Source organism: Zootoca vivipara, chromosome 17 (genome assembly GCF_963506605.1).
Source record: "Zootoca vivipara chromosome 17, rZooViv1.1, whole genome shotgun sequence".
Lineage (NCBI taxonomy): Eukaryota > Metazoa > Chordata > Lepidosauria > Squamata > Lacertidae > Zootoca > Zootoca vivipara.
Window position 1 is genome coordinate 11,957,525 of NC_083292.1, and position 12,623 is coordinate 11,970,147.

The 12,623-nt window shown below is 45.7% G+C and overlaps 1 protein-coding gene across 17 annotated transcripts in view; it reads left to right on the forward strand.

Moving 5' to 3' along the window:
* Positions 1-12,623, forward strand: part of ARVCF (ARVCF delta catenin family member) — a 309,481-nt gene that overhangs the window by 160,585 nt on the left and 136,273 nt on the right. For all 17 annotated transcript variants that reach the window (XM_060269758.1, XM_035098127.2, XM_035098131.2 and 14 more), the window contains exon 3: positions 11,366-11,970. In XM_060269758.1, coding sequence (XP_060125741.1) covers positions 11,366-11,970 — 605 coding nt within the window. The remainder of the gene's footprint in view (positions 1-11,365; positions 11,971-12,623) is intronic.

A 12,623-nucleotide genomic window follows, 5' to 3' on the forward strand; every position in this document is an offset into this window, starting at 1 on the left:
TGGCTTTATTTGCACAAAGCTGTATTTCCGGTGGCGCTTGGGTTAAACCACTGAGCCTAGGGCTTGCTGATCAGAAGGTCGGTGGTTTGAATCCCCGCGACGGGGTGAGCTCCGGTTGCTCGGTCCCAGCTCCTGCCAACCTAGCAGTTCGAAAGCACATCAAAATGCAAGTAGATACAGTGGGAAGGTAAACGGCGTTTCCGTGCGCTGTTCTGGTTCGCCAGAAGCAGCTTTGTCATGCTGGCCACATGACCTGGAAGCTGTATGCTGGCTCCCTCGGCCAATAACGAGAGATGAGCGGCGCAACCCCAGAGTCGGTCACGACTGGACCTAAGGGTCAGGGGTCCCTTTACCTTTTAATATTTCCGGTATGTTCCTGAATCCTGAAAATAATGGCGGTCTGGAGGAATCAGGATTCACCCACCCACCTTCTGATCAGGCCACTAGTCTTGATGAAGGCAAGCAATGATGGTCCCCTCAAAGCACAGTTGCCCACCTCATTCAGATTTCCCTGGGAAACAGCCTTCCTTGGCCTTTCTCAGAAAAGCTCCGCCACTTTCAGCATAAGTGGACATTTGGGAGAGAAGCTTGACCTCCCCATTTCATAGACTTCTAAAGGGTATGTTCTTTCATAGCCTCCTGTTAACAAGGTAATGGCTTGTACCTTTTCAGCTTGGTAATTTTACAGTCTATATGTCAAAAGTAAGCTCTCGGAAATGTCAAAATGCTTTTATACTTGAGTGCTTTCTCCTTACTTATTTTCTGTTTTATGACACAATTTGGGGTGGGAGAGAGAGAGAGACAGAGAAACTTGTTCCAGTTTTGGAAGTTTCTATAAATTATTTAAGTCATCTCAAGCTTTAAAAGGAGTGGGGGAGGGGAACACCCTTCCTTCGTACCCAACCATGCATCCTACTTAGTGTCTGATGGCTTCATTTGAGCAGAGAAGAAACTGGTTCAGTCTTGTTTGGCATTCATGTTTATGTTCCATGCACTTGAAGAAATGAACGTTGATTAATAATAATAATTTATACCATGCCCATCTGGCTGGCTTTCCCCAACCACTCTGGGCAGCTCCCAACAGAATTAAAAGCACAGTAAAACATCAAACATTAAAAACCTCCCTAAACAGGGCCGCCTTCAGATGTCTTCTAAAAGTCAGATAGTTGTTTATTTCCTTGACATCTGGTGGGAGGGCGTTCCACAGGACAGGCGCCACTACCGAGGAGGCCCTCTGCCTGGTTCCCTGTAGCTTTGCTTCTTGCAGGGAGGGAACCGCAAGAAGGCCCGCGGGGCTGGACCTCAGTGTTCTGGCTGAGCGATGGGGGTGGAGATGCTCCTTCAGGTATACTGGGCTGAGGCCATTTGGGCTTGAAAAGTCAGCACCAACACTTTGAATTGTGCTCGGAAACGTCCTGGGAGCCAATGTAGGTCTTTCAGGACCGGTGTTATATTGTCTCGCCAGCATACCCACTCAATCATCTCAGTGGTTAGGAGCAGGAAGGTAGGTGTGGAGAGCATTTATATTATCTGTTTAACGCAGGTGTGGGGAACCTTTTGCACCCCGAGTCACCTTCCCTTCTGGTTGCCAGGTGCGAGTGGTTAGAGAGGGGCCCTGTCCATTTTGGCCTTCAAAACAGCTTTGAAGATGTTTCGGAAAACTTTAATTGAGAATATCGTACAGTATACGTGGTCGTTGTGGTGGCTCGAACTGTATTTTTAAGTGGTTTATTGTCAATTAGTTAGTTGTTGGTGACATTTAGAACGTTTTTAATTTGTGGTTTGAAACCCTGCTGAATTATTGAACTTGCTGCTTTCGTGGTGTGTGTTTGTTGGAAGCTGACATTGGGAAATCTTTCCCGAAAGGTGGCCTAGCCAGTTACAAATAGATATATCATTTTCCTTTAAAGGTATGTTTTCTTTTGTAATTATGTCTCTGATGAAATCGGAGTGAAAGAAGTTGCAGTAGTTGCAATTCCTGCCATAAAAAAACCCTCAAAATGAACCATACCTGGATGGTTGGGGTAACAAAGGGCAACTCACAACTGAAGAACTTTGGGGCAAGACAAGAGGCTCTTCATAGGAACACAGAATTGTAGAGTTGGGAGGGACCCCAAGGGTCATCTAGTCCAACCCCCTGCGATGGAGGAATAACATGAGTTGGGCCATTGTCTCAATATGATCAACTCCCGCCTGGAAACCAATGTCCCCACTGTGGAAGGACGTGTGGATCCAGAATTGGCCTCCACAGTCACTTACGGACCCATTGTTAAAATCGTGTTTATGGAAGACAATCTTACTTGGCTATGAGTGATCGCCAAAGAAGAAGAAGAAGAGGAATAAGACTGTCTACACTGACAGGCAGTTGCTCTCTGGGGTTCCAGACAGGGACTTTTTTCCAGCCTTCCCTGGAGATGCCACAGATTGAATTTGGGATTTTCTGAATGAATGGCAGGTGCTCTACCCCTGATCTACGGACTCAAACACAACACACACACACACCAGCATTTGGGGGCTGCCGCGTTTTATAATCATCCTCAATATTTCAGTCACATCACCACACAGTTGTTGCTGTGGCTGTTTGCCAAGCAAGCCAAAAGATTAAAGCAAACCCTCTTTAAAAAAATGTTATTAGTTGAGTTCCTCCTAGGAACGTCCCTGCAAAATGCACCTTGCGAGATTCCGGGGATTTTGTTGAAGTGGATTCATTAACCAGCCCAGCATTTTGCAGAATATCATTGAGCAGGAGGGTTCTGTCTCCTAGGAAGGAGAAATGGCCTTTTCTTGCAAGGGAAAGTTAACGAGAACCGGAGCCCCCACTGAGGGATGGTTCTGGGATGCGATTTGACTGGAAGCAACTGTTTCCAGGGCATTTCATGGGGAACAGCTGGTATGGGCACAGTCTGCCCGCTCCAGGAGGCCATCTGTATGCCAAGAGCAAATGATGAAAAGCCCGTCAAAGAACTCGACTGGTGACTCCTCTGCAGTGGTAGAGCTCTCACCCCCTTTTAGTTATTTTCCTGTGTTTGTTTCCTGCCTTTCCACCGTTATGGAACCTGAGATGAAGAGAATATGTGTTTCTGAATATGTCACCCATCTAAGCCCAGACCAGGAGCAGGGAGGAAGAGGTGTTGCTTGCTGATTGGAGCTTCTGCTTTGCACGCGGGAGGTCCTAGCTGTCAACCCACAGCATCTCCAGACAGGGCTTGGGGAAATCTCCTTGCCTGAAACCCTTGAGCGCTGCTGCCTTTCCACCCACATGTGCTTCTGTCCCTCCATGATTCACCCATGAAAACAGCAGGAGAGAATGATATGCCAATACACCTCCCCAGTTTTCATGGTTTTGCTCCTGCAATTTTCCAGGTCAAGGAGGCTGCAAACGTTTCTTTTCCTGGAATAAAAATCTATGTGCTGTACTTATTTATTTAATTGCATAAAATTTATACGCCGCCTGAAAGTAAAACCCTCAAAGAGGTTTGCAAAGAGAAGAGGAGGAGGAGGAGGAGGAGGAGGAGGAGTTCGAGTTCGGATTTGATATCCCGCTTTATCACTACCCAAAGGAGTCTCCAAGTGGCTAACAGTCTCCTTTCCCTTCCTCGCCCACAACAAACACTCTGTGAGGTGAGTGGGGCTGAGAGACTTCAGAGAAGTGTGACTAGCCCAAGGTCAACCAGCAGCTGCATGCGGAGGAGTGGAGACGTGAACCCGGTTCCCCAGATTACGAGTCTACCGCTCTTAACCACTTACACCACACTGGAATAAAAACAATAGCATTATCAGCAACAAGAGTTAAAAACAACTATTTAAAACATTTTTTAAAAAACCTTAAAACTGGCGAGAAACTTTTAAAAAGACATGTCCACATTCTACTTATCTCTGTTGTCTTACCAAAAATGTTTTTGAAGGTACCAAAAAGAGTACAGGGGAGGTGCCTGCCTGATGTTACCGGTAGTAGGCAGGGAGTTCCAAAGTGTAGATGCTACCACACTTAAAGACAGATTGAGTATTAAATGGCACTTGTAACCACGCCAGTTCCACAGATCAAAGTGGCCGAGTGGGAATATATGGGATAAGGCGATGCAACAGGTAACAACATGGAAATGAGTGCGAAACATGTGCAGTATTCTGTTTGGTTTCTGGAAGTGGCTTTTGCATCTTGTGAAAGCTCAGCTACAATGCAGGAACTAATAGCCAGGGAAATGGAATGCATAGGTCAGGCATAGGCAAACTCAGCCCTCCAGATGTTTTGGGACTACAATTCCCATCATCCCTGACCACTGGTCCTGTTAGCTAGGGATGATGGGAGTTGTAGTCCCAAGACATCTGGAGGGCCGAGTTTGCCTATGCCTGGCATAGTCCTTTCCTCCAACCCCCCAACCTGTTCTCCTTCTTGACCTCGTTGCTGACCTAAAAATGCTACGTTTGAAATGTGACCAACATTCCAGATCCGTGAGTCTGCTACGGCTGTCCTAGGTGTGGCTCTCGCTCCTTGGTATAAATTATCCCGAAACAGTTAAAAGGAAGAACAGACTGGCGCTGCCGAGGAAAGCATAATTGCTGACGAAACCCTCTTGGGGCACAGCGAGTCCTTTGTAGATCTTAGGGTAGTGGAGTCACTGTTGCTGCTGGTGTAACGCGAGGTTGGCTCACGGAGTGGCTTAATTATTCCTCCGGCGGGGGATCTCGACTTGCAGCTTTTTATGGACTTTGCGGGACCTCATTAGGCAGAAGTATCATTTGCTTGCACATGTCTTGGGGGGAAAGATGCTCGCTGCTTGGGGTGGCTTGCTCCTCTGTCAACACAATGCTGGAGCCGAGGACATATGTTTCGTAGCTTGCTCTCAAAACAGCACGCTCTAATTATTTCATGGTGTGTGTTTTTTTAAAAAATTTATTCTGCCGCGACTTGGCTAATCTGTTGCCTGATCAATATTTTTTTAATCAGTCGCTTTAGGTCACAAATGCCTCTCCCCCTCCCCTTCGCTTTTAACTTCCGAATCACTGAGCGCACCATGTGCAGACTAACCAGCTGAGCACTGATCTTAAGATTCGGACTGCAGATGGACCGACAGTCGTTGCGTTTTCAAATGCATGTTGATTTGTAAAGCTGTCGTTTTTCAAAGGGAGGGGGGTGGAAGCTCATAAAAGAGCATTTAATCTCCTTTTTCAAGATTGTTGGCTTCTTCTCGGCTCGTGGAAGCTAATATAATCTCTCAAATGGAGAAGAAATTAAAATAGCTGTGTTTTGCTCCTTTTATGGACAAACCTCAAGCATGGATAGTGGCTAAGTATTGTGCGGTAAAAAATAAAAATGAAAAAGTACTTGTTATTGCTATTGTAAAGCCCTGTGGAATTTTCTACTCCCACCCTGGGTGGGACAATGAAACGTTTTGTAGTCAAGGAGTAAAAAAGCTACTTTGAGACTCAAGCCAAGGAAACTGAATGCTGGAAGCTTCGGGACAGGCAAGAGAAATTGCTTCTTCACACAGCACATATTTGAACTATGGAATTTGCTCCCACAAGAAGTACTGATGTCCATCAACTTGGACGAAATTGTGAAGGATGAGGTCCTCAATGGCTACTAGCCATGATGGTTATGCTCTGCCGCCACAGTTGCAGGAGATATGCTTCCGATTACCAGTTTCTAGGGATACCAAATGGGGAGAATTCCTGTTGCGCTTAGGCCCTACTTGCAGGCTGGCTTCCGTAAAACCAGGATGCTGGACTAGATGGGCCAATGGCATCATCTAGAGCAGGTCTCACCTTATGTTCTAAGCCAATCTCTACTGGAGACACGCAGGAAGGAGACACAAAAGATTGCCCTTGGGACAGATCAGCTTTTATAATTATGTCTGCTGCTGCTTGTCTCCAAACATCTAGCCTCAATTGGGTCCTAACTAGGGCCGGGGGAGAAAGTCAGCTCAGTTCACAATGAAGGGTTCCCGAAACAATCCATGAACAGAGACGCAGCCATCCTTTGAAATTCGCACTGCTCTGAATTTCGTAATGTGATTCTCCAGTCCGGTAACATGTACTGAAAAAAGAGAGCCTATTAGGATGAATTGTGCATGAAATGCATGTCATTATTAGCTTTAATTACTGAAAATAACATGCAGTAAAGGTAAAGGGACCCCTGACCATTAGGTCCAGTCGTGACCAACTCTGGGGTTGCGGCGCTCATCTCGCATTATTGGCTGAGGGAGCCGGCCTACAGCTTCCAGGTCATGTGGCCAGCATGACAAAGCCACTTCTGGCGAACCAGAGCAGCACACGGAAACGCCGTTTACCTTCCCGCTGTAGCGGCTCCTATTTATCTACTTGCATTTTGACGTGCTTTCGAACTGCTAGGTTGGCAGGAGCTGGGACCGAGCAACGGGAGCTCACCCCGTCACAGGGATTCGAACCGCTGACCTTCTGATCAGCAAGCCCTGGGCTCAGTGGTTTAACCCACAGCGCTACCTGGGTTGCATTACATTACTGGGTTACGTGCATTACATTAGAGGAATTTGCTTGCAAAAGTCGCATTATTAGTGATGCAAGGAGGTGAAGTAACACCGCTCTCCACCATCTGATAACCAATATGGACAAGGCACTGGAGATCTGGGATTGACCCTCCCATTGCTTTGAACACCAGCCCAGAGAATGTGGCAGGGAGAGGAGGCATTGCCTTGGGGCAGGTGGCTAGCACCTACAGAAGGGTCGCAGCTTAGTGCTACCTCGCATGCAAAAGTCCCAGGTTCAATTCCCAGTATCTCCAAGTAGGCTGGGAGAGAACCCAGTCTAAAAACCTGGATAATTGCTGCCAGCCAGTGTCAACAAGGCAGGTGTAGGTGGAACAGTGGCCTGAATTTGCTGTGTTCTTACATTGTTGTTGCTTTAGGTGGGGAGGGGAATCTTTCTCCTCCTCCAGTTTTCTCCTCCTCTAGTTGCTCTTCGTTCCAGTAGGAAAAGCTTATAGTGCACCTTTACATTTATCCTTTGGAGAGTAACTCTTTCAATGGTCACCTGTTCTGATGGTTATATGGTACCTCCAGCCTCAGAGGTAGATTGCGGGTGGCGCTGTGGTCTAAACCGCCAAGCCTCTTGGGCTTGCCGATCAGAAGGTCGGCGATTCGAATCCCCGTGACAGAGTGGGCTCCCGTTGCTCTGTCCCACCTCCTGCCAACCTAGCAGTTTGAAAGCACATCAGTGCAAGTAGATAAATAGATACCTCTGCGATGGGAAGGCAAACGGTGTTTCTGTGCGCTCTGGTTTCCGTCACGGTGTCCCGTTGCACCAGAAGTGGTTTAGTCACACTGGCCACATGACCTGGAAAGCTGTCTGTGGGCAAACTCCGGCTCCCTCGGCCTGAAAGCCGTCCAAGGGTCCTTTCCCTTTCTTACCTGCTAGGCTGCTGCTTTCATTTTCTGTTTGTGGGTTTCCAAGTGGCCTCTATCTAGTGGGCAACTGTGGAAAACAGGAAGCTGGATAGACCTTTGCCCGTATGCAGCAGGGCCAGTATGTTCTTATAGACACAGGGAGCTGCTGTTTACCAAGTCAGACCATTACATCTACCTCAGTATTGTCTACAAGGACTGGCAGAGGCTCTCCGGGTTTTCTGGCAGGGGACATTCCCAGCTATACCTGGAGATGCTGGGGATTGAACCTGTGACCTTCTGCAGACCCTCGAAGTGTCCCTATTTTTCAGGGATGCCCCTGATTTAGAGAAGCCATCCCGGTTTCTGATTTGATCCCGGAATGCCCCACTTTTCTTTGTTGTTGTTGTTTAGTCGTGTCCAACTCTTCGTGACCCCATGGACCATAGCATGCCAGGCACTCCTGTCTTGCACTGCCTCCTGCAGTTTGGTCAAACTCATGTTTGTAGCTTCGAGAACACTGTCCAACCATCTCGTCCTCTGTCGTCCCCTTCTCCTAGTGCCCTCAATCTTTCCCAACATCAGGGTCTTTTCCAAGGATTCTTCTCTTCTCATGAGTTAGCCAAAGTATTGGAGCCTCAGCTTCACGATCTGTCCTTCCAGTGAGCACTCAGGGCTGATTTCCTTCAGAAAGGATAGGTTTGATCTTCTTGCAGTCCATGGGACTCTCAAGAGTCTCCTCCAGCACCATAATTCAAAAGCATCAATTCTTCGGCGATCAGCCTTCTTTATGGTCCAGCTCTCACTTCCATACATCACTACTGGGAAAACCATAGCTTTAACTATACGGACCTTTGTAGGCAAGGTGATGTCTCTGCTTTTTAAGATGTTGTCTAGGTTTGTCATTGCTTTTCTCCCAAGAAGCAGGCGTATTTTATTTTTGTGACTGCTGTCACCATCTTCAGTGATCAAGGAGCCCAAGAAAGTAAAATCTCTCACTGCCTCCATTTCTTCCCCTTCTATTTGCCAGGAAGTGATGGGACCAGTGGCCACTTTTCCTTAGGATGTCTCTATTTTCATTGGAGAAATGTTGGAGGGTATGGAGTTATCTGACCCCCGAGCCGTCTGAAGGCAATCCTATACAAGGACATTTTTAAAAATAATGTTTACTTTTTTTATTACATTTTTATATATGTTGGAAGCTGCCCAGAGTTGCTGGGGCAACCTAGTCAGATGTGTGGGGTATAAACAGTAAAATTATCATTATGGAATGGGACGTCCCCATTTTCATCGGAGAAATGTTGGAGGGTATGTTCATGCAAGGCGGATGTTCTGCCGTTGACCAGTGTCCCTTCCCTTCATTGCACTGCATGTATCTCTGCACCTGGCTGTTGTTTCAGCATGCATGTTAGTCTCTGTTTGAGCAAAGGTCTCCAGCGCCGACACAGAGACAGACGATTGCCTGCCATCTTTATTAGGTGACTGCCCATGTCATTGGTGTGCATGGACTGTACTGAATATTCTGCTGTGAACCACTGTTGCCGTCCTTGATAAATTTGCTAACAGGCCTGTTTAAAAATAAATAAAAGAGATGGGTCTTGAACTCCGGTGCATGAAATCAACAAATTTGACTCACGGCGACTACAGAAATTGCTTTTGGCAGTAAATTGGAAGTGGCCGTGGCGTGCTCTGGAAGCAAATTATCTGCACCAATATTAAAGTCCATTCCTCCCTGCCCTGCTATATTACACCACTGTGAAATGGTTGAGCCTTAAAGGAGGCGTTGGGTGAGTAACAGATGTCCCCAGGAAAATGTTACATTATGTGATTCCTGGTGGCCTTTGCTTTTAGGTGTTCCAGTGATCTTTAAAAGTGGGGGGAGTTTTGTTGATGGCTTTGCTACTGTTTACTTAGATGTTGCTTTTCCACAATGAAAAGCGGCTTAGAGCAAACATTCAAAACATCAAAATACAAATATAGCAATTTTCAGAGCGTGTCAGCAAATTCAACAAATTTGTTGTCGTTTAGTCGTGTCCGACTCTTCGTGACCCCATGGACCATAGCACGCCAGGTCAACAAATTAACAAATGCAGAATAAATTCAACATTACAGACAAAAACCACAACAATCTAGGTTTAAATACATGAATACAAAGCAAAGTAAGAGATGGGTTTCTGGCTGTCCTGCACCCAAAGGAGCCTGGCTTAAATACAGTTCAGAAAGGAGGGGTGTTGTCACCAGGCTAGATGACATACAGCTGACTCCTGTATCCTTACTCCAAAGGAAAAGAAAGAATGTGAGTGTTCTAAATGGGAGGAGCTAGAGGGCCTGTGAATGGAGGGAAAGGATGAAGCTCAGGGGGTTTCGTTCACTTGGAACGAACTAGTTCAATGAAGACCACGGAATTCATTCTAAACAATTTGACCTACCCCTGAAAGTAATTCCCATAACAGCCAGGTGAACTTTGCATGAATTAAATTCATTTTGGGGTGAACTTTGAATGATTTCAAGTTCGTCCACAAGTTTATCCCCTTACATGTGGTGTGTTTTTTTTTTAAAAAAATTATTATTTAAACTCTCTGGGTGTTTAAGCTTAAAAATCATAATTGCTGGTGAAAATAAATAATTCACATTCCAGTAACAATGTGTTTCTTAGTCTTCTTAAGTACATTTTATACTTAAGTACATTTTACACTTAAGTATATTTTATACTTAAGTATATTTTATACAGGCACAGCAGCTAGTAACGTTCTGGATGCTGGGTGGGGAATTGCTGAGGATCGTTTGGATGAATTTAAATCAAACTGTGAGCTGGACAAACTGGTTTTTAATGAGGATGTAGGAAGCTGTTTTATACAGAGTCAGACCACCTCGCTGAGCAGTGTCTACACAGAATCATAGAATTGCAAAGCTGGAAGGGACCATGTGGGCTATCTAGGCTAACTCCCTTCATTGCAGGAATATTTCATTCGATGTACAGGTAGGGCTCGAACCCACAACCGCGAGATAGAGGTACAGCCTAATGCTCTACCGACTGAGCTATATTTAACTCTGAGCTATGGCCCCACCAATGAGGTGGAGGGTTACCTGCAGCTCCCAGGTGGATGTGCTTTGTGTGATCGGGTTAAAATGTTAAAATGATTTCGAAAGTGGGCCCAATCTCAATTGATTTTGGGTATAATATCGAGTTTGATGCATGGAAAAAATTATGGAATGAAAATCTAAAATTTACGACATGTGTGGCATTGAAGGAGAACGTAATGAAGATGATGTATTGTTGGTATTTGACGCCTGTAAAACTAGCAAAATGTATAGAATAAGGCATGCTGGAAATGTAAGGCATCAGATGGTGAATTTTATCACATGTGGTGGACTTGTTATAAGGTGAAAACTTTTTGGGAGTTGATTGATAATGAACTGAAAAAGTTATTTAAGTATACATTTCCCAAAAAACATGAGGCTTTCTTGCTGGGGTTGATGGGTAATAAAATTGCAACAGTTGTCCAAAGACTGTTTATGTACGCCACAGTGGCTGCAGGAATATTGCTAGCCAAAAAGTGGAAATCCCAAGAGTTACCTTCTATTGCAGAGTGGCAGACGAAGATGTTGGATTATATGGAGGTGGCTAAACTGACTTGCAGAATCCGAGATCAGGATGGCTCAAGATTCCAGAAAGAATGGAGTAGATTTGTAGTGTATGTAAAGGACAATCATAAGAATTTGAAGACACTAGCGGGACTGAAATAAATCCTACAATACTGATTTTTAGCTAAAGTAGGAAAATGCGCGAGTGGAATGAAATACATTACCTGCTGAGGGGAGGGAGGGAAGTCTAGGCTTGGCAGAGCTATTTGTTGTATATTTGTTTATTATGTACTGTATGATGTTAAAGAAACGAAAAAATGAAAATAATAAAAATTTATTTGAAAAACAAAAACAAAAGTGGGCCCAACTGATGGTGTTCAGAGGCAGGAAAACGTTCATGGCTCTCTTTCCTCTCTGCTTCTCAGGTGACAAAAATGGTGAAAACCGTCACAACCAGAACTGTCCGGCAGGTCCCTGTTGGGCCTGACGGGCTCCCTGTGATGGACGGATCATCTCCCATGGGCAGCTACACTGACTCCATAGACAGGAGACACCTGAAGAACGGGGAGCGTTACATCACGCCGCAAGCTTCTTCCACCTTGACCCGCTCTTACAACAGCTACGACTCCTATCCCGATGGCCACGACAGCCAATACCGCCCGTTCATGGGCCACGACGGTTACGGGGACCTCCCCGACAACTACGGTAGCTTGTCCCGGGGCGTCAATTACCGCCCGCGCTACGGCTACGTCCCCGGGAACAGTTACCGGCCGGAGGATGGTAGCTTCACGTTGCCAAGCAGAAGGGATAACTACGGCCCGCTACCCCAACCCCAGGTCCCGACGGGTAGCAACGCGGACCTGAACCGCTCCCAGCCGGAACGATTCCAGCCGGAGCCATACGGGCTCGAGGATGATAACCGCAGCCTCGGGGTTGACGACGAGGGGTACGAGCTGGATCCGGAGTACTCGACGGTGAACCGTCGGACATCGGCCGGGATGCCTGAGAGAGGAAGACCTCACAAGACAAGGTAAAGGGATTGGGCTGTATATTTGCTTTTCCCTACCTATCTGCTGTTACAGGTCGTGAAAACTGGGTGGACTTTAAGTAATACGGAGCCCTGAGCAAGGGTAAACTTTGGCACTCCCCTCCCAAAATATTTCTCATATATTTACTATTTATTCTTTTTTACTTTAATTGACTGTTGCATATTGTATGTGTGTGTATTACAGTGAATTAAAGAGAAGAAGAAGAAAAGGGGGGTATATAAAACATTTTAAAAAGCCGAGGAAAACAACAATAACAGAACGACCCTAAAACATTATTAAGGTTACAAAACTATGTACTATATATGCAAGTAGATAAACTTACTATTTCCCTTGTGTATACATTGGTTCGTGGGTCACTATGGTTTTGATAAATACATCCCAAATGTAATTAAATTCATCCATCCATAATCTTCGCCTGTCCGTTCATGGGTTGCAAGAGTTGTCTCGTCATTCATCCATCTGTCAAAGGGGGCCATATTTTTGCCCTTCCAGTGTACCAGTATCAATCTTTCTGCAGATTTAAGGGCAAATGATTTCCACAAGATTGCCTTTTGGTACAGTCGCTTTTTATGGATCCTCTCAGGAGGTACCCAGATAAATATAGCTTTTATTATTATTATTTTGAACCCTCTGG